At 50.0% G+C, this 20,491-nt stretch overlaps 1 protein-coding gene across 10 annotated transcripts in view; it reads right to left on the bottom strand.

Moving 5' to 3' along the window:
• Positions 1-301: 301 nt before the first annotated feature.
• UBAP2 (ubiquitin associated protein 2) overlaps positions 302-20,491 on the bottom strand; it is a 131,642-nt gene continuing 111,452 nt past the window's right edge. For 8 of the 10 annotated variants that reach the window (XM_082627848.1, XM_082627852.1, XM_082627846.1 and 5 more), the window contains 14 exons: positions 17,893-18,106; positions 14,211-14,250; positions 11,910-12,093; positions 10,937-11,006; positions 6,343-6,538; positions 5,454-5,545; positions 5,242-5,289; positions 2,782-2,860; positions 2,353-2,558; positions 1,978-2,077; positions 1,786-1,893; positions 1,576-1,643; positions 1,317-1,496; positions 302-1,232 (listed from right to left, as the gene is read on the bottom strand). In XM_082627848.1, the coding sequence (XP_082483974.1) occupies positions 1,137-1,232; positions 1,317-1,496; positions 1,576-1,643; positions 1,786-1,893; positions 1,978-2,077; positions 2,353-2,558; positions 2,782-2,860; positions 5,242-5,289; positions 5,454-5,545; positions 6,343-6,538; positions 10,937-11,006; positions 11,910-12,093; positions 14,211-14,250; positions 17,893-18,106 (1,681 nt within the window). In that variant the 3' untranslated portion in view covers positions 302-1,136. Of the gene's footprint in view, positions 1,233-1,316; positions 1,497-1,575; positions 1,644-1,785; positions 1,894-1,977; positions 2,078-2,352; positions 2,559-2,781; positions 2,861-5,241; positions 5,290-5,453; positions 5,546-6,342; positions 6,539-9,053; positions 9,180-10,936; positions 11,007-11,909; positions 12,094-14,210; positions 14,251-17,892; positions 18,107-20,491 lie in introns of all 10 variants that reach the window. The other 2 variants (XM_082627844.1, XM_082627845.1) reach the window with 2 other exon arrangements.

The following is a 20,491-nucleotide window of genomic DNA, read 5'->3' as shown; positions in this document are numbered from 1 at the left end:
CCCTAAGTCTGTTACAGAGTTGCAAGAAAAACAAAGGTAACCGTTTATAAGCACTGTCAGGAGGGTTAGCTACCTTGTCGGCTGCGTCCTTTACCTTTTCCCTCCCTGAATGCTGATTGTTTTGGGGCAAGAGAAGGGCCCAGCAAAGCAAGGAATACCCACTGAAGCCCTGACACCCTGATATCAGAAGCCTGTGACCACATGAGCTCTACTTCAGCCCTGTGAAGTCCAGGATCCCTGGAACCATAATGAAGATGGTCTCTGCCCTGAGCTCTCTCTGAGTCACACCACACAGAGAAAGTATGCTCTCAGAACTTTATTAGGTGGAGTTTGGGCAAAAGAGAAAACCTCTGAAACAGTCGCCCACTTGGTTCAGGACGACTGGAATAGAGGAGCCTTTGCTTGGAGACATGTTGTCACTGAGATGAAAGCATATCTTTGATTTTTTTTTTTTTTTTAAAGGGGAGCTGACTGGCTGAGTATCTCTGAGCGCAAATTCAGATTATTTTAAAAATGGTCAGCCAGAGGAAGGCAAGTCTCTGGGGACAAGACCAGACCAGAAGCCGAAGCCCCTGCTCTCTGTGGAGACAAACAGGTGCCACCTCTATGTGGGTGGGGGGCAGGGCTATCTCTCTGCCATTCCCAGATCAAGGTTTGGAGGGAGGGGAACATGACAGATGACAAAAGGACCAGTTTCTCAAAAAGCAAGGGATAAAGTAATTACACAGGGACGAAAACTCAAAGAGTGGTTTACAAGGGAGCGAGATGAGTCTTCATTGGTACCTGACCCCAGTCCCTAAACTACCTCGAGCCAGCTCCTTCCAGACGCTGCCTGCCGGAGGGCTCTGTAGAAGGCCTGAAGGCAGAAGAGGGAAAGGGGGCTGCTTCTGCTACAGCGAGAAGGGGCTTGAGTGGGGAGAGGAGCAGCTGCTCCCCCCTCCCCCAAGCCTTCTACCACATTTACAAATACATACATAAATACATTACATACAACAGGGAGTCTGGGAGGCAGGCTCCCCACAGAGGCTCGGCTGACACAGCTACACGTCTCAGAAACTCTGGGGAAGGGCGCCGGGCTCCGTGTGCGCTCTCCTGCCCGGGGTAGGCCCTGCCCCGGCCCCCCCGCTCTTCAGGGTTCAGTTTGTCCAGTATGGAGAGTTGCCGTAGGCAGGTTTGGAGGCTTGCGACTTGGGCTGCAGGGAGCTGGGCTGGCTGCGCTGACCGGAGCCGCTCTGAGGAGGAGGAGAGAAGGCTGTCAAGGCTGCAGCAGAGCCCCCAGCCCAGGGCAGGATGGCCACCTGCTCCACCGGGCTCACCTGAGCGTCCTGCGGGAGGTGGTGGTGCAGCAGCTGTGAGTGAGGCTGCTGGTGGGCGGGCAGGATGTGCACGAGCGGTGAGGGCGCGTAACCGGGGCCCAGGGGCCCAGGGGAGCCCAAGGCCGAGGGCAGGCTGAACGGTGGCGGGGTCCCCGCGTGAAATCCCTGCCTGTCGAAAGTCTGCAGGGCAGAGAGACGACAGTGAGGCTCGCTTGGCGGCACTCTGCCAGCCCTCCCGCCAGCACCAGCCCTCCCTCACCTGAGTCTTGCTGTAGACGGACCCGGTCACGTCAGGGAGGCCGGGGGCGCTCGAAGACGCCGACACTCCTAGAAGGAAAAGCAGCTGTTCCCACGGCAGCTGGCCCCAGCGCCAGCCTCCCCCGGCTCCAGGGGCCCTCTGGGGCAGCCTCGCCTGAGGAGGAGTCGGGAGGAGACGACTGCTCTGGGCCGCAATCCTGGAAAGGCCTACCTTTGCCAGGCCCAGCACCTGAAGACTTGCTCTGTGCCTGCGATGATCCACCATAGCCGCCCTTGGTGTAGTCTCCTGCTGCTGCCCCCTGGCTCACGTCATCGTAACCTAGCACGGCAGGGGACAAGAGGCACGTGTGAGCTAGGTGAGCCTGTCCTTCCTGTGCCTCTCCGTGGCAGGAGCACCCCTCACCTGCGCTGTAGCTGTGCTGGCCATAGCCACTGGCCTGCTGGAAAGGGGTGGTGGGGCTGCTGAGGCTCACACCGTGCTGCTTGGCTGAGGCCGAGGGGACCTGGTGGCAGGCAAGCAGGAGAGGCATTAGTAGGGGGACAGAGCCGGGGGAGCAGGTTACCCCGGCTTAGCCTCAGGCAGCAGGTGGCACAACCACTAGGGAGGCGTCTTCAGTAGCGCAACACGCTAGATCTCAAAACAGATGGGAAAGGAACCTCGCCCCCAAGCCGGACTCATTCCTCAAGGCCAGGTGACACTCTGAGTGGGGACCTGTCCCTCCCCCCCTGCTTCTGCTCCCTGGAGCTGGAGTAACACCCCCCACCCCCGAATACTCACAAACACGGTGGGCCCATACTGGAAGGCACTGGGTACGCCTGTATAGTAGGGGAGGCCAGTGTAGCTGTAGCCAGGTGGCAGGGCAGGGTTCAGAAAGGGCTGCTGGGCTGTGTGGTGGGCCTGGGACTGGCTCTGCTGGGGCTGAGCCAGGGTGGTGGCAGGTGCAGGGGACGCAGAGTCTCCTCGGCCAAACTTTGTGACATCACCTGGGAGAAACGGGGCACTGAATCCAGTCACTGCCCCCTATCCAGCCAGGAAAAAGCCAGACTGGTCCCTGTGAACAGGAACAGGCCTGGCTGCCAGCTCAACAACAGGAAGCTGGCAGGTCTCTGCAGCTCTTCTGCGTCTGTTTCCAGACTCCTGGGATGAGCCACAGGCCAGTCCGATGACCACTCCGCCCCCATGCCTAGACCCCTGAACAAGACTAACCTGAATAGGGATTATTAGCAAGGCTCCCATCTCGACTGGCGAGGGCTGCGGGTGTAGTGAAAGGAATCCCATAGTAATCCTAGGAGAGACCAGAGAGGTTCAGTCAGCACAAGAGCCTCACCCCACTCCCAGGACAGCAGAACCTGCAGGCAGTACGGGTGCTCCAGGCAATGGCACATTCCCCAGGCCGACCAGACCGCAGGGACGTCACAGGCACACCACCAGAGGGCAGCACTCACAGAGAATTCAAAACAAATGGTGCCGGTCAGAGCTGTGCAGTGTGGCAGGCACACAGCATGCAGACACACTGACCGATCCCTCAGCCTTCCCCGGGCAGAGCCAGCGGAGGCCCAGTCACACACATCCATTCTACATCACAGATGGATGCTGGTGAATGTCACGGGCCAAACCAACTCTACTGGCTTCTCCAGTGAGAGGGATTCTGAAGGGCAGCTAGGAAAGTTAACAGGACAAGGAGAAACCTGAGGAGGAGGAGGGGCCTAAAGGGTTTAACAGGGGTCAGGTCCTGAACTAGGAGAGACCACCCACTCTGCCCTGGCAACGCTGACACTGCACAGGAGTCAGGACAAGTGTGGATGCTGAGGCAAAACACAGTGGAGCTCTATGAAGAAGGCAAGGCCTGCCCTGACCCTCACTCACCGCCCAGGGCTCTGGCAGCCCTGGACATACTGCACCCCGGGCCTCTGAGCCAAGGGAAAGCCCTCCTGCTTTCCTCGTGGGCAGCAGTGTCTAGGAAAGGCACCTACAGCCTCCTTTGGCCCCATCTCCTGGACACCTCCAGGAAATCCACGGCACCCTCCGACCAGAACCACAACAGAAGGCAGGGCTAGGAAAGCACAGTTAGTAGAACACAAGCGGGGACAGGCCTGGAGGAAGCCCAGGAGGGGGAGCTCTTTCACACAAGAAAATCCAAAGGTGGAAATGAGGCACAAAAGTACCAGAATCTAAGAAATGACCAAAGGGGAAAATGAAAGAAATGCATCTGAAAAGGCAGGCTCAGAGGTGATTGCTTCTAAGGCACAAAAAGATTGAAGGAATATGAAGCAGCCCAGGATGATTCCCAGGGCTAGAATCCCACCGAGTCATTCCTAGGGGCCCAACCAGGCACCACCTTCAGACTCATTCAGGACCACCTCCTGCATTCCATCTCTGATGCCCTGGGGCTCCTGGCTGCAGGTTTCCTGTGTCAGGGGGACTAGGGCCACTTCTGGTTTCCCTGCAAAGCCCTAGGGCTTAAGGCATCCCCAGAAACCGTAAGTTCTGTTTTCCACCCTAGAAATCTGTCATCATGTCCTCAATATCCTTTCTGGGCCCTCCAGGAACATGGGCAGCAGCTGGAGAGTCCCGCAGGCCTCTTGAGCAGCAGTGTGATTGGCTGCTGGTTTGCACACTGGGTAAGAGCTGCCCAGCTACCAACCTATGGAAACATTCCAAGCAGATGAAAGGGTCTTCTGAGAGACACGAGCTTCAGCCACTGGGGCCTGGGAGGTAGAGGTGGTTCCTGCAGCTGCCTGAGCTCTCTGTGGCCAGCCCAAGAGGGGCTAACACCAGTGGAGAGGAGTCTGAGGAAGGACACCTCACCTTCACTTGGGGAAAAGGAAAGACCATACCCAGGAGAGTTGACATTGGGGTCCAAATAGCTATTTACTCCCAGTGTGACAGATGTGGCAGATGCCCTGGTCTGCTGCAAATGATCAGGAGTCTGGGAAATGCCAGACCAAGAAGGGGATGGCGGTACAGGAGCCTGCAGGCTGTCCGGGCAGGAAGCGTGCCTCGTCCTGCACCGCTTCTGCACCGCAGTCCTGCTCGTGTGGCCGTCCCAGAGGAGGCCCAGTGCTTCATCCTGGCAGCAAGGGCCAGAATAAAGAGGCAATGCTGCCCTCAGAGCGAGGCTGCAGCAACCAGAGAGACCCTGGGGCCGGCGTTCTACACGGGACGGCAGGCTAAACCCAGAAGGGCCCTCGAAGACTGCCGGCTCCAGCCACTCACTCAGGACAAAGCTGCCATCACGAGCATCACCAATGGCCACTTCAGAAGCCAAAAAACACGAGATGGTACTTCGGGAGAGGACTTTATAAAAAGTCTAGGGGCACGTAAGCAGCGCCATGTCCTGTGTGTTTGTTTGTTTTGGTCGGGGGAGGGGTGGAACTTGAGGGAAGAGAAGGCCCCACGTTTGGTAGGGACACTGCCTACTGGGGCCCCAGGTCCCAATGATCTTCAAGATCCCCAGGCACGAGCACAGGACGCTCGAGTGCCCAGGCTGTAGGTGCAGCAGGCACAACCACCAAATGGAAGCAGCATTCTCAGCTGTGGTGCTGAGGGAAGTCCTCAGGCTGAGTGTCCGGAAGGCCAGAGAGGGTGGCAGTCACGGCCACGCGGGTGAGATGCGCGAGACTCAGAGCTTGAATCCCCCCCGCCACCACCCCAAATCCCACTCACCATCGGCAGCCGTGACTGCAGCATCTGGAGCTCGTCATAGCCATAAATCTGTGTGAGGACCAAAAAGGCTGTTAGATGCCCTGCCTTGACGGAGTCTAGCTGGAGAAACGCCCGGGATCCGAGCGGCAGAGGTGGGCTCAGGGAAGGAGCAGCAGCAACCCAAGGCCCCCAGGTCCTGCCGGGGGCCGGCCCAGAGCCCCGCGTGCGCTCACCGGGTAGGCAGGAAGCAGTCCTCCGGGGCCCACGAGGTACTGGCTGTGCAGCAGGGGAGGCGCCCCCTGGGGCAGGCTGGGGGGCGCTTTGCCTGTGAAGGCAAACTCAAATGGAGTGAAGGGGCCACCACAAGGGCGAGATTCCTCAGGTACTGTGGGCACGGCGGGTGTTGAGCCCACTGTCACGGTGCCGTCCCAGACGAGGCCACGGGCAAGAGGGGAGGGCAGCAGCGGAGAGAAACGGAAGCCATGCTGGGGGCGGGGGAGACAGAGCACGTGCCACCACATCCAGGCTGTGTTACCAGAGGGGTCCGCGCCCTGCGGCACAAAACACCGCCACCCTCTCTTGAAGGCCGCACTGCGCCGAGAGGGCCCGAGCAGCAGGAACCTCCTGCCCCTCAGAACAAAGCAGGCTGGGCAGTGCCAGGAGAGGCACAGCTGGGCCAAAGGCGAGCGAGCAGTCGCTACCAAACCACAGTCTGCTGGGCCCACACAGACTGCCCGGGTCTGGCTGCCAGGCAGTCACAGCAAGAGCAGAAGAGCCCACGAGAGCTGCTCCGTCATCTCAGCGCCAGGGATGAGCGAGGCCAGAGAAGAATGGGGCGCTACGAGCACAGAGGCTGCCAGGGATCTGCCCAGGGGAGCGTGCCCCCAGACACTGATTTCAGAATCACCCAGAACCTGACCCCCCACATTAGCTCTGGAAGATCCGGCCTCAAGAGGTGAGTGGAACAAAGATGACAAGCAAGTGGCGGCACAGCCGGAGGGAGACTGTGAGCTTCCGATGCTCGTGGACCCCCCCAGGCCTGCCCCCCTCGGCCTCTTCCCGGGAAGCAGAACGGCACCTTCGAGGGGCGGGGGAGCCGGAAAGGCCCCGGGGGGCACACACCTGAGGTCACCAAGGGCGTGGCCCTGGCACTGCTGCTGGGGGCACTCACAGCGGTACCACCCAGGCAGAGGCTGTTGACCGTGTTCATGCTGCTTGGCAGGCTGAGCCCTGAGGATGCGGCACTCGAGGCACAGGTTGCTGCCGTTGAGAAGGTGGCTGAGGACTGGAGGGAAGGGGCGCTCTCCACGCCGGCATGCTGGCAAGACAAAAGCCAGGACACATGGATCTGGGGGCAAAGCACAAGAGTGCACAAGAACCGGCCTGGCCTGTGTGCCCGCAGTCTCAGATGGACCAGTGTGCTCACCGTGGCCTCTCACACTGCAGCCATATTAGGCCATCGGGACACAACTCATCAGCTGAGCTATCAAGACCATTAAAATGGAGATTTACGATCAAAAAACCCTCCGAAAAAATCATTAAAGTTGCTCAGGCTTTGGTAAGTGAAACAAAGCACAGACACAGATGAGCACAGAACATCTCAATATGAGGTGAAAACCCACCTCACAGAAAAGCAAGGAGCCTCAGGAGAGTCGAGCCTGGGGCCACAAGCAGCCCAGCCCAAGTCAGAGCCTTCCTGGCTCCTCTGACCTGAAGTCACAGGTGGCCAAGAGAGGCCTTTGCTCCAGGATCTGGTGACACTTTGTAGGTCACTAGGGACTACCAAGCAGGGCCCGGCCCGGCCCTATGCCTGCCCGACAAGAGCCACCGAGGAAGAAGGGCAAAGCCTAGCAGAAAGCTGTGAAGAGCCTGAGTGCCAAGGGTCCTGCCCAGCTGCTAGTAAACAAGGCATCAGGAAGGGCTTCAAGGGCTGAGGGGCGGGTGGAAGAGATACACCTGGCTGGGCAAAGCAAGGGTCAAAGAGGGAAGAAAAGGCTCTGTAAGACTGAGACCAGCCTCCAAATCAGAACCTGTGCATAACAAAGAAGCCGGGAAACTCCTGGAGGGGAAGCTGAAGAAGAGGAAAGACCCGGGAGAAAGGGGGCCACCACGTGCTCTGCTTTCCACGGCACAGACGGCGCAGTGCGAGTCCCAGCCCCGCGGGCAGCCCTGCCCACCCAAGCACTAGTATCCAGAATCGGCTCAGCAAGTGAAGACCGCTGAAATTATGGTCTTCTGGGGCTCCTCAGGACCCCTGCCCCTTCCGCCTAGATGGACAGAACCAGGGAGACGAGAGCCCAGGGTAGGGCCAGGGCTGCCCAGCACCCATTCCACGGCCCCCTGCGTGGAGCCAAGGGCACCCGCCACAGGATCAGGAACGGCTCTGACCACCGCACTGTGATGGTGGCACTGGCCGCACAACCTTTCAAACCACAGGATTAAAAAAAGAAAAAAAAAAAGAACATTCCCAGACTGGGGAGTATGGGGAATCCACGGGAACTCCAGAGTCATCCAGCAAGCCTCTCCTGCCTTCAGTGGACCCTGGCGGCGTTCCTGTATCTGCCCCCTCACCTCTCAAATCTGTGAGGAAGACAAGTTGCTGGCTCGCTCGGACCATCCGACAGGGCTGCCACTCTGCCCCTCAGATGGGCCCAGAAAAGCACAGCTGCACCAAACCTTCCACAGAACACTAAGGGCAGGAGAAAACACTAGATTTCCTTTACAGACAAGGTAGGAAAGACCTGGCTCTGTTAGACTATGATATATCCGACTATTCAAAAATCAATTCATAGGGCTTCCCTGGTGGCACAGTGGTTGGGAGTCCGCCTGCCGATGCAGGGGACACGGGTTCGTGCCCCGGTCTGGGAGGGTCCCGCATGCTGTGAAGCGGCTGGGCCCATGAGCCATGGCCGCTGAGCCTGAGCGTCCGGAGCCTGTGCTCCGCAGCAGAAGAGGCCACAGCAGTGAGAGGCCCACATACCGCAAAAAAAAAAAAATCAATTCATAAAATGACAAACCTAGGAAAAATATTTGCACTTCCCATCACAAAGGGCTACCTACTAAGTCTCCCAACTATAGAAATAAAGACCACAGACCTGACAAGAAAATGAAAAATGTAAACAGCTCACCCAAAAGGAAATTAATGGCTTTCCAATATATAAAACAGATGCTCAAGCTCTTTCGATTAATCACTATACTGACAGGTCATTTTTCTATTAACACATTGGAAAAATACAAATATTTGGTAACATCATTTCAGGAGGTCATGGGGAAAGGACATTTCATTCTTTGCCAGTGAGATCTAAGTGGGTTAAAATCACTATGCAGAGCAATTTGTATAAAATGACAAATGCCTAGCAATTCCACCTCCAGGGTTTACCCTCTAGACACAGCTGCACTTGTGAAACATGTGCAGAAGGTTATACACCGTTGTTTGTACAGGCACATCTCATGTTCTTGTGCTTCTCAGATACTGCGTTTCTTACAAAGTGAGGGCCTGAAGCAACCCTGGGTCAAGAAAGTCTATCGGCACCATTTTCCAACAGCATTGGCTCACTTCCTCTCTCTGTGTCACATTTTGGTAATTCTCATAATATTTCAAAAATCTTTTCATTATTATATTTGCTATAATGATCAGTGACCTCTGATGTTACAAATGCAAAAAGATTACAGCTTGCTCAAGGCTCAGGTGATGGCTAGCATTTTTAGCTAATAATATATTTTTTAATTATGTATGTTGTTTTTGTAAACATGTTATTGCACACCTTAACAGACTACAGTATAGTGTAAACAAAACTTATATGCACTAAGAAATCAAAAGATATATGACTCCCTTCCCCACAATATTCCCACGGTGGTGGTCTATAACTGAACCCACAGTATTTCCAAGGTATCAAGACTGAAAATGGCCCTAAAGTTCCATCAGAGGAGGCCTGAGTAAATAATGTAATGCAGCAGAGCTGCATTAAAAAAAAGAACTCTGATTCAACACAGAAACCTCCTGAAGACACACTGTTAAGTGAGGGAGAAAGATAAAGGACACTATGTAGAGAATACTCCCATTTGTATTACAGGAAAAGAAAAAGGGCAGGAGGAAAACTACTATGTATGCATTTTATGGGTTTATAAAATACAAACTAGAGGATCAAGAAAATAGTAGGAAAAGGGGTACAACCAAGTAGAAAAGAGACAAACTTTTCAGTATATATCTTTTTATGTCTTTCGTTATTGAATCTGTGACCACGTTAGCAATTGTACGAGGTGATCCTGGCTGTGGCCATTGGGACTGTAAGATTTGGGGTTTCCTGCTAAGACACAGAGTGCAGCTAACCCATGAGAGCAAGAGCTCTGGGCTCCAACACACAGTGCCCGGAACAGGAGGCCAAGTCTGCAGGGCTCACAAAGGGGACATCTCAGGGCTCCCACTGGCCAAACAGGAGGCACTGGCTGGTGGGCAACTTACTCCAAGGGCAGAGATATTCACACCAATCTCTGCTATGAAGACAGTGATCTATGTGTTTTAAGACAAAGAATTATGTGTAAACTGATTTCACTTGGAAAGCTAGAGTATGAAAGCCACGAGGTTAGCCAGGTCCTGATAAAGGGTAGGACCTGAATCTTTTCCATCGCTTCATTCTACAGCGAAAGATTTGACTTCTTCAGAGGAAACAAATTTCCCCCGGTTTCCCGACTCTCCCGTTCATCTGCACCTAAAACTTCCTTCCCTACTTGCGGAACCATCTACTTCCACCTTGCGGAAGCCTGCTGTCTCCCAGGAGAGGGACACTGTGCTCTCTCCAGGCACCTTTCCTTCCACGTTCCAGCCTCCCCGGCTGCTAGCACAACACCCGCCCACTGCCCTGCCTCCTTGCACGGCCCGGCCGCCAGCCCTCAGCCCGCTCCGTCTAGACCGAGCCCTACCCGAGACCACGCTCCCAGCTCCACAGCTCAGAAGCCGCACCTCCGCAAGCGCCATCTAGGTCACTCTTCAGCGCACCAGGACACTCGCCAGCTTGTGCGTCCACTCTTGCCTCTCCACACCCACACTTCCTTCTTCAACAGCAACCTTCCCAAAGCCTCTGCCTCTGAGCTGGGGAAGACGGCCTGAGGCGGCAAGAGTGAAGCCTCCACGACCACCAGCAACCTGGACTGCAGTTACACTGACTGGGCTGTCAGTCTCAGAGACACACGCGCTCTCCCTTTCCTTTCAAGCACTCTCCCTACGGGGGGCTTCACAAAGTAACAGAGCGTTCCCCAGGAACACCGCTCTTGATTAAACTTGACTTTTAGTAGAGCCCACGCGGAAGTTAGCAACGAGTCTACTTTCCTCTAAAAAACTTGCAGAGACCCCAACATAAGAAACCCCAGCAAATGAAACCAACCCTGCCAGGTAGAAAGGTCTCCTATCATGAACAGGGAGTTCAGTGAGTTCTTGGGAACAAATTCACCACCTGACAACAAATTCAGCCCTGCCAATCATCTATCAGGTATGGAGAACCAATTCTTCCACAGGGACATGGACTTAGGAAGCAAGATGTCCTCCATGGTGCCTAGGAAATCATCTGTTCAAACCATGTACCTAGATGGAGACATTACAGCCAAGCTATGAGAGTATTTCAGATATTTAAAATCCACAAACTAAAGCCCCACCTGCACATGACTAAGCTCCAAGCTGGCTAAGCAGGGTGCTGGGCAAGGGAGCAGGGAAAACACTTACCGTGTGTGACGTGCTGGTGGAGAGCACCGTGTGCGCAGAGGAGAGGCTGCTCTGGTGGCCGGAGAGAGAGCTGGAAGACAAGGCAGAGCCCCACATGTGCACCGCCCAGCACTCCACCCAAGGGACCCACGCGTCAGGAGGGCTGCACACGGGCTTGCCCATCCCTTCACATCCTTCCTTCCGTGTGGCCTTGGAACCCAGTCCAGGTGCTCTGTGGTTAGAAATGATCTAAAGGGTCACTCACCATGAGGACCTGGGACATCCTGCCCTAGGAAGGCTACAGAGCCAGCTCAGACAACTCTAACCATTTGCTCTGCAGACTGTAAATGCTAAGAACAGGATTGCACTAAGAACACGGCCAGCCCCAGAGACCCCATTAAATCTGTGTGTGAGGGAAGAAAGTTCCTACGTTCAACCCCACATGCCAGAGACAGAGCTTCAATTCCCATCAAATGCAGAACTCAAACCAAACGCTTTTGTTCCTGGCTACAGGAGGAAAGAGGAGAAGTCTACTCAGAAGACAGGGTAAGGACCAGACAAATCCCATTCTCCTGCACCCTGTTCTGATAACTTGATCTCTGATACCACGACAAGTGCGAGGCAGTGACCTGCTCAGAAAACCCCCAGCACTCTCACCCCACATCACAGCAACGGGGCCCAGGATGCGGAGGAGAGACAAGGCTCGGGGCACCCTCCTATGGGCTGAAGAAGAGTAGCAGTGACCCCTTGGACCCACCCAATTCCCAGGGGACCCAGGGCTCTATGACAGCAGGGGCACTACAGGCCAGCAAGGCTTTCACACTCGGCGCCTGTGAGACCCTACCCAGCCACCTATGCTGCGGCCTTACTGTAAAAGGCCAGGACGTCATGCAGAGAGCAACAGTGGGTTCTGCTCACGGGAACAGCCATGTAGAAGGGCTCCAGGACTTCACCCCCATGTGCCTCGGACTCTGGGCCCGTATCTTCCACATACCTGCTAAGCTGAGAGAGGGGGCTGCTGGACAGGTCACCAGGCTGCGACAAGGAGGGCAGAGCGGCAGTGTGCTGGGGTACAGAGGGCAGAAGCGGGGCGCAGGAGGTGGTGCTGGGCAGGGAACCCACGGATGGGAGTGCGGAGGGAGGGTCTGTTGTCTTTGGAGCTGGAACAGATGAAGGAGCTGTAAGAAACAGATCTGTTTAGCGCCAGAACCAACCGTTAAGTATCAGAAATAATGTTTTGTGACACGTCAGGCTCAGTTGAGACATATACAAAGTTACACCCCTGGGGAAAATGCGCAAGCATGCCACAGGTAGGCCCTTCTCTGTCTGCTGCGACTATGGAGAGGACTGTGAGAACACAGGCCCTAGGCAAGGAGGGAGATGACATCTTTACCAGCATATACGGCCCCTCGGGGGTGAACATACTCCTCCCAACTAAAGGAACCCGACCCTGAGCCACACCCAGAAAGGGAAAGAGGCTCTAAGGTTGACAAATACAGTTACATGAGCACAGCAAGGGAGAGTGAAAATCTGGTAGGCAAACCACCCAGGGGTTAGGTCTGCTTCTATCAAATGAGTATCAAATCAGGCTGACTTTGTGAAAGGTCACAGACAGTTTAGGGCAGGAAGGGGTTGAGAGCCCAGGGTACATATACTGTGGAGAGCTACACAGGCCTAAAATCTGCAGAAGACACCCCTGCTGTCCACACCTACTTCAAAAGCGCAGTGAGCACTTCCTTCGCATGTGCTTGAACAGAACAGACCTCACAGCACACAAACGCACATGTTAGGCTTTCAGAAGAGCATGAATGAGATCAATCCTAGCTGCAGAAAAGACTCAGTTTTAGTGCCATCCACACACACAACTCAGATATGTGCTTGGAAGTAAAGCATCATTGTCTTTTCCAGTTAGGAGGAGGCAGCACCTTTCCTCAGGAGGCCCTGGGAGTCCAGGGGACACACACTGGTCTCCAAATGGAGGACAACTCGAAAACCAGAACACGCAGCAACAAGGCAACACGGCACAGTCAGTTCTTAAGAGTGGTCTTCACACCCCTGAGGCTTGCTTTTTACTGACAGTCCTTCCCAAATGACACATGTTCTTACAGAAACTAGATAAACACACCATAGATGTCCCTGGCCCCAAACTCACCTCCCTGAGTGTTGGATCACGTTAATGACAGGTTCACAGAAAGCCTCTCAAAGAACGTGTGTTTGTATGAATTTGAGTGTGTGTGTGTGTGTGTGTGTGTGTGTGTGACAGAGAGAGAAAGGGGGGACGGGGGGGCGGCGGTTGGAGAAGAGAGCACAGGAGATAAAAACCTATCTAAAACATGCACTATGTTTTACGGACATTTCACATCTCATTATCTCACTTAAAATCTCCAGTACACCTCTGTGTGCTCTCGACCCCATGCCTGGACAAAAAGAAACTTCCCACCACTTTGCACTTCCTGTGACATCCAATGTTCTCAGAGCTACCCACGTTATCTGTTGCTCTGGCGGCCCAGAAACACCAAACCCAACTCTGGGTAAATCACATGTGTCGTTTCAATTCCAACTGAGGCCCACTCCTGGTCTGGCAAAATCCCACGGCCACTCTCCAAAAATTCCTAAATAAAGAGGGTCTTTTTGACTTCCATACCAATAGTGGATACCCATTTGCTTTACTGAATGATGAATGAAAATCAGTTTCATTTTAGACTATGATCATAACCATAGATAAATTAGCTAAGAACAAAGGAAACAACTAACGGGGATTCACCTACACTCTCTCCAGTGATCACTGAGCTGTGCTGGATGTGGAGGGCCCCCTCCTTTTCTCCCAAGTGTTTATAGTGAGCAACTTTTTCTCTCTCTTCCTCACAATGTCTTTCCTGAACTAGCATGCCAATTTCTGCTTTAAATGTCTTTCACATTATTGAAGTGAGAGCCCTCTGAGCATCCTGGAACCTGGGCCTCTGAGCAAAGCATCTTTTAAATCCAGCGTACACTCTGCACTTGGGGGCGCAGTCTGACAAGGGCAGAATAATACAATACCTCCTCCTTGCTGTGGATGTAACATTTCTAATAATACCATCAGCTACAACCTGGTCACGGGGAATCTCTAGCTAAACTCTAAACCCAAAGAAATGATACCAACGATGGATCAGACACAGCTCTCAGAAAAAATGTAAAAGGACTATTTTTGCAGAATTAGCCTTTGGCCAATCGTTTTTCCATCCCATTAGCTACGCCCTTTTTCTGTCTGTGGTTTCCACCAGCCACGACAAGAATAGTTAGCTCATATACTTACTGTCTACTGTCTGCTGACTTCGACTACTACCATGTCCATTCTATAAGAAAGAGAAAAGAAAGTAAGTAAACCTGCAAAATCAAATGACAACCTAGATGACTTTCTACGGGACTTAGCCACAAACATATGAAGCATTATGAATTAAGCAAAGAACTATGGCCTATTTTGTTTTGTTTCTTAATAAAAGGAGAGGCAATACAACAAATTCTTAATAAATCTCAACAAGCTGACATTTTTTTAAAAAAACAAACTGGGTATTTAAGGAAGTAACAAGGATAAAACATAAGACCAAAAGCACAGGAAGTAATGAAACAGTCCTAAAAATTATTAAGCTGTAGGAAGGACTTAGGAATTCTCATTATATTGAAATCACCACAAGCCTTTCTGTCTCAAGCACATTCTGTCTCCTGAGTACCCCCCATACAAGAAAGAAAATGTTTCCAAATTATAACAAAGATAACTTTCATACAAGGAATTATCATATTTTATATTATTAACAAAATGGTTCTCTTCTCAGAGAAAGACGTTACTTTGAAACACGTTTTTTTCTGAACTGGGTGGGGAAAGAGTGAGTTAGGACTGTTTGGTAGTCAGTCCCCAAAAGAACAGGATCTGAAAACAACTGGTTTGAGTTAACCATAAAGCACTTCACTGGAACCTTCTCACAGAAGGAGGCATCCTCAAAAGGAAAACTTTACTTCCACAGACTGGGTGGGGAGACCCGGCAAAGAGTGACTGACACTGGAACCTACAGGGCTCAGACACTGGTCCTGGATGGGAGAAGGAAGCTGAGGAAATGACCTTCTCACAAATGTCAAAACTACTACTACTAAAAAAAAGACAAACCTTATAGCTTTTGACTCTGCCTTAACCAAAATCCAGTACAATTTCTGCTCATAAAATCTTATTTACAACACATTTTAGTCTTAAAACAATGAGATTATATATAAGAAATGTAGACAATAAAACAGAACTGCTAGGGAAAAACAAAACAAGAGTTAAAAGACTAAAGTCAGAGAAAGGGAAACACCAATATACAAAGATAGGTGGAAAGCAATCAGAGTTCTACTCTTCTGCCTCCCTCTCAACAGGGGTTCACTGTTCAGTAAATACATACACATGATATCAAGCATGTGCAGCCAAGACAGCACAAACCCTGACATACAAAGTCTTCTCAAAACTACACCAGACAAAAAAATAGAAAAGGGGAATGAAACAGCTGCCATCATACCTTAGGAACACTTCATCCCACCTAGAAAATCATTTTTTAAATTTATTTGGCTGTGCCGGGTCTTAGTTGTGAGCATGCGGTATCTTAGTTGCAAGCATGTGGGATCTAGTTCCCTGACCAGGGATTGAACCCGGGACCCCTACATTGGCAGCGTGGAGTCTTAGCCACTGGACCACCAGGGAAGTCCCTAGAAAATCATTTTTAAATACAAACAACGGAACAACAAGGTCCTACTGTATAGCACAAGGAACTATATTCAATATCTTATAATAATCTATAATGGAAAAGAATCTGAAAAAAGAATATATGTGTATAACTGAATCACTTTGCTGTATACCTGAAACTAACACAACATTGTAAATTAACTATACTTCGATTAAAAAATATTATAAACAAAACCAAAAAACTCCACAAACAATGGACAAATTGACACAACAAAGGAGCCATATTATTTGGGATGGGGGAAATTCTAGGCAGAAGCATGGTGGGAACAAAAATGAAGTATCAGATGATAGGGAGAGATCAGAAATCTGGTTCAATCAGCTGAGCAAGAAACGAGGTGAACAGTGATACAGACAAGCAGAACAAGAGGTAAAGTTAGAGCTGGAACTGAGATGTCATGGAGATGACAGATTTAAGCACACAGTCTGATTTATGTTTTAGAAACTATAGACCAGCACGTTCCAAGGCAACGGAATATTCTTTTTTTTCCCAATTATTTATTTATTTTTGGCTGCATTGGGTCTTTGTTGCTGCGCGCTGGCTGTCTCTAGTTGTGGTGAGCGGGGGCTACTCTTTGCTGTGGTGCGTGGGCTTCTCATAGTGGTGGCTTGTATTGTTGCAGAGCACGGGCTCTAGGCACACGCGGGCTTCAGAAGCTGTGGCACGCAGGCTCAGTAGTTGTGGCGCACGGGCTTAGCTGCTCCGCAGCACGTGGGATCTTCCCGGACCAGGGCTCGAACCCGTATCCCTTGCATTGGCAGGCGGATTCTTAACCACTGTGCCACCAGGGAAGCCCAGGAACAGAATATTCTGCAATAATGGAAATACTGTCTGTGTGTGCTTGGCCTTATATTGTAGTGACTAACCATATCTAGACAGTGAGCATTAAAATGTGGTGTGTCTGAGAAACTGAACTTTTAATTGTGTATTTAATTTAAATAAACTACTACTACTACATGTGGCTAGTGGTTGCCATGTAGGAAATCACAAAAATAAACTTCTTAAAGAAGATATATGAAGAATACACGGCTTTTTAAAAATATGTAAACCAAGAAAGGCAAATACAACCAAGAAAGGTGGAAAATGAGAGCAACAAAATTTTGTACAGTAGAAAGCAGATGCCAGAGAGTAACTCTGACTTAGCTGACCGGGTAAAGCCAAATCGTAAGCAACTAGTAGGGAAAACCAGAAAACCACTCAACTTACATCAAGGAACCACACCAAGCAACTCAGTAATTGTATATATCACGTAACTTTGGAAGTGGGTATGGAGGTAGGGCTAAACATAGGAGAAATGTTTTAAACTCTGTACAGCAGGGTGAATGCCCCCTTCCACCTTCTCCCACAGGCTCTAAACTTCATCAAGAGGGAAACACATGGCAAGGAGTACTATAAAAAAAACACAGATTAAGTCAATGCAGACAAAACAAATTATTCCAACGGCAGCCTTCTATCTGCACTAGGCTCTTAAGACACTAACAGACAGGTATAGGCCCTACAGGGAAGAGACTAGAACAGTCCCTGGAGAATCCAAACAAACTCAACAGAAAAGGCCGACAGGGGCTGATGAAGGAACTCCCCACCCCTAGAGATATGGCCGCCCACACTGTCCCTCACGAAAACCCACATCCAACAACCTACCGCCACAGGCAGTTAACCTTTTAGTGTCAAGTGGGCAGCCTGGAGTCACCAGACATTTGAGGAAAACATCTAACATGAAAGGTGGAAAAGGAAGGGAGGAAAAATCTCTTAAGTTGATACATATAAATATTTCCTCAGAATCTGAGAAGGAAACCTAAAAAAAGACAACGTACCCAAATTTCTGCTATGCCAATTCAATTGTTTTCATTATTTTCATGTTCTCATCCACTCTTTAAAGTAGCTCTCACTATAATGCTTGAATGTCTTTGCCTTACAGGAAAGTGAAATATTACAGACTATAGTCCCTGCCTACCCCATCCAAGCCACTCTGAACAACTCAGGGTATATCCTTACACTATCCTTATACCAAGTGCCTGGATCCATTCACACAATCCTTGTGCAAGGGTGCTTGAAACACAGGTTTCAAACGAGATGGCCACTAATGGCAAATCCAACAAACTATACGGATTCTACTTAAAAGGTTAGCCATTTCTAAAAGGAAATCTTAGCCAAAAAGCTTGATTTCCCAACTACACCCTGAGCTCCAAATAGGATTTCCTCTGAGGAGAAACCGGAAACACCACTAACCGTGATGGTTCCTGGAGCTGACTCCGATGGACTCACAGAGCTTTGGTATGCGCTCCTGTCATGCACAGAACTCTGGTCGTAGGAGGAAGATGTTGTTACGGGACTAGTGGAGCTCAACGATGAGCTGGTCAGATTGGAGGAGGTAATGACTGAAGTTGTGTGGGTGGAGTTCTGCACTGCACTGGTCACTGCTAGGGAGGTATTCAAAGAGTCACTACAAAGAATAAAAGACATGAGACATAAATTTGTGTCACTTTACAGGTTTTCATGAAGTAGAGTGATTTCATCTCTTTATTGTCATATTCTAAATTAAATAATCGTATCTGTAACTACAAATTTACACTACTGCATTATTTATTTAGTTGTTAATTTTTCTCGTGCAGGATCCAATCCAGGATCATCTGCATTACTTTTTTTTGGTAACATCTTTATTGGAGTTTAATTGCTTTACAATGGTGTGTTAGTTTCTGCTGTATAACAAAGTGAATCAGCTATACATATACATATATCCCCACAACTCCTCCCTCTTGCGTTTCTCTCCCACCCTCCCTATCCCACCCCTCTAGGTGGTCACAAAGCACCAAGCTGATCGTCCTGTGCTATGTGGCTGCTTCCCACTAGCTATCTGTTTTATTTTGGTAGTATATGTAAGTCCATGCCACTCTCTCACTTTGTCCCAGCTTCTTACCTGTCCCCCTCCCCGGGTCCTCAAGTCCATTCTCTACATCTGTGTCTTTATTCCTGTCCTGCCCCTAGGTTCTGAAGAACGTTAGTAGATTTTTTGATGATGGCCATTCTGATCGGTGTGAAGTGATACCTCATTGTGGTTTTGATTTGCACTTCTCTAATGATTAGTGATGTTGAGCATCCTTTCATGTGTTTGTTGGCAATCTGTATATCTTCTTTGGAGAAATGTCTATTTAGGTCTTACACCCATTTTTGCATTGGGTTGTTTTGCTTTTTTGACATTGAGCTGCATGAGCTCCTTGTATATTTTGGAGATTAATCCTTTATCAGTTGCTTCGTTTGCGAATACTTTCTCCCATTCTGAGGGTTGTCTTTTCGCCTTGTTTATGGTTTCCTTTGTTGTGCAAAAGCTTTTAAGTTTCATTAGGTCCCATGTGTTTATTTTTGTTTTTATTTCCATTTCTCTAGGAGGTGGGTCAAAAAGGATCTTGCTGTGATTTATGTCAGAGTGTTCTGCCTATGTTTTCCTCTAAGAGTTTTATAGTGTCCGGTCTTACATTTAGGTCTCTAATCCATTTTGAGTTTATTTTTGTGTATGGTGTTAGGAAGTGTTCTAATTTCATTCCTTTTACATGTAGCTGTCCAGTTTTCCCAGCACCATTTATTGAAGAGGCTGTCTTTTCTCCATTGTATATTCTTGCTTCCTTTGTCATAAATTTGGTGACCATATGTGTGTGGGTTTATCTCTGGGCTTTCTACCCTGTTCCATGGATCTATATTTCTGTTTTTGTGCCAGTACCATACTGTCTTGATTACTGTAGATTTGTAGTATAGTCTAAAGTCAGGGAGCCTGATTCCTCCAGCTCCATTTTTCCTTCTCAAGATTGCTTTGGGGGGCTTCCCTGGTGGCACAGTGTTTGGGAATCCGCCTGTCAATGCAGCGGACATGGATTCGAGCCCTGGTCCGGGAAGATCCCACATGTCGCAGAGCAACTAAGCCCGTGCACCAGAACTACTGAGCCTGCACTCTAGAGCCCGCAAGCCACAACTACTGAGCCCACATGCCACAACTACTGAAGCCTGTACACCTGGAGCCCGTGCTCTGCGACAGGAGAGGCTGCCGCAACAAGAAGCCTGTGCACTGCAATGAAGAGTAGCCAACATTCATCACAACTAGAGGAAGCCTGCACGCAGGAACTAAGACCCAATGCAGCCAAAAACAAATTTATTAAAAAAAAAAAAAAAAGATTGCTTTGGCTATTCGGGGTCTTTTGCATTTCCATAAACATTGTAAAATTTTGTTTCTAGTTCTATGAAAAATGCCATTGGTAGCTTGATAGGGATTGCATTGCACCTGTAGATCACTTTGGGTAGTAGAATCATTTTCCAATGTTGATTCTTCTAATCCAAGAACATGGTATATCTCTCCATCTGTTTGTATCGTCTTTAATTTCTTTTATCAGTGTCTTATAATTTTCTGCATACAGGTCTTTTGTCTCCTCAGGAAGGTTTATTCCTAGGTATTTTATTTTTTGTTGCAATGGTAAATGGGAGTGTTTCCTTAATTTGTCTTTCAGATTTTTTGTCATTAGTGTATAGGAACGCAAGAGATTTCTGTGCGTTAATTTTGTATCCTGCAACTTTACCAAATTCACTGATTAGCTCTAGTAGTTTTCTGGTGGCATCTTTAGGATTCTCACATGTAGTATCATGTCATCTGCAAACAGTAACAGTTTTACTTCTTCTTTTCTGATTTGGAATCCTTTTCTTTTTCTTCTCTGACTGCTATGACTAAAACTTCCAAACTATGTTGAATAACAGCAGTGAGAGTGGGCAACCTGGTCTTGTTCCTGATCTTAGAGGATATGGTTTCAGTTTTTCACCATTGAGAACGATGTTGGCTGTGGGTTTG

This window comes from Mesoplodon mirus, assembly GCF_964341445.2.
Source record: "Mesoplodon mirus genome assembly, chromosome: 1".
Classification (NCBI taxonomy): Eukaryota; Metazoa; Chordata; class Mammalia; order Artiodactyla; family Ziphiidae; genus Mesoplodon; species Mesoplodon mirus.
This window is presented reverse-complemented; position numbering and strand designations above follow the sequence as displayed.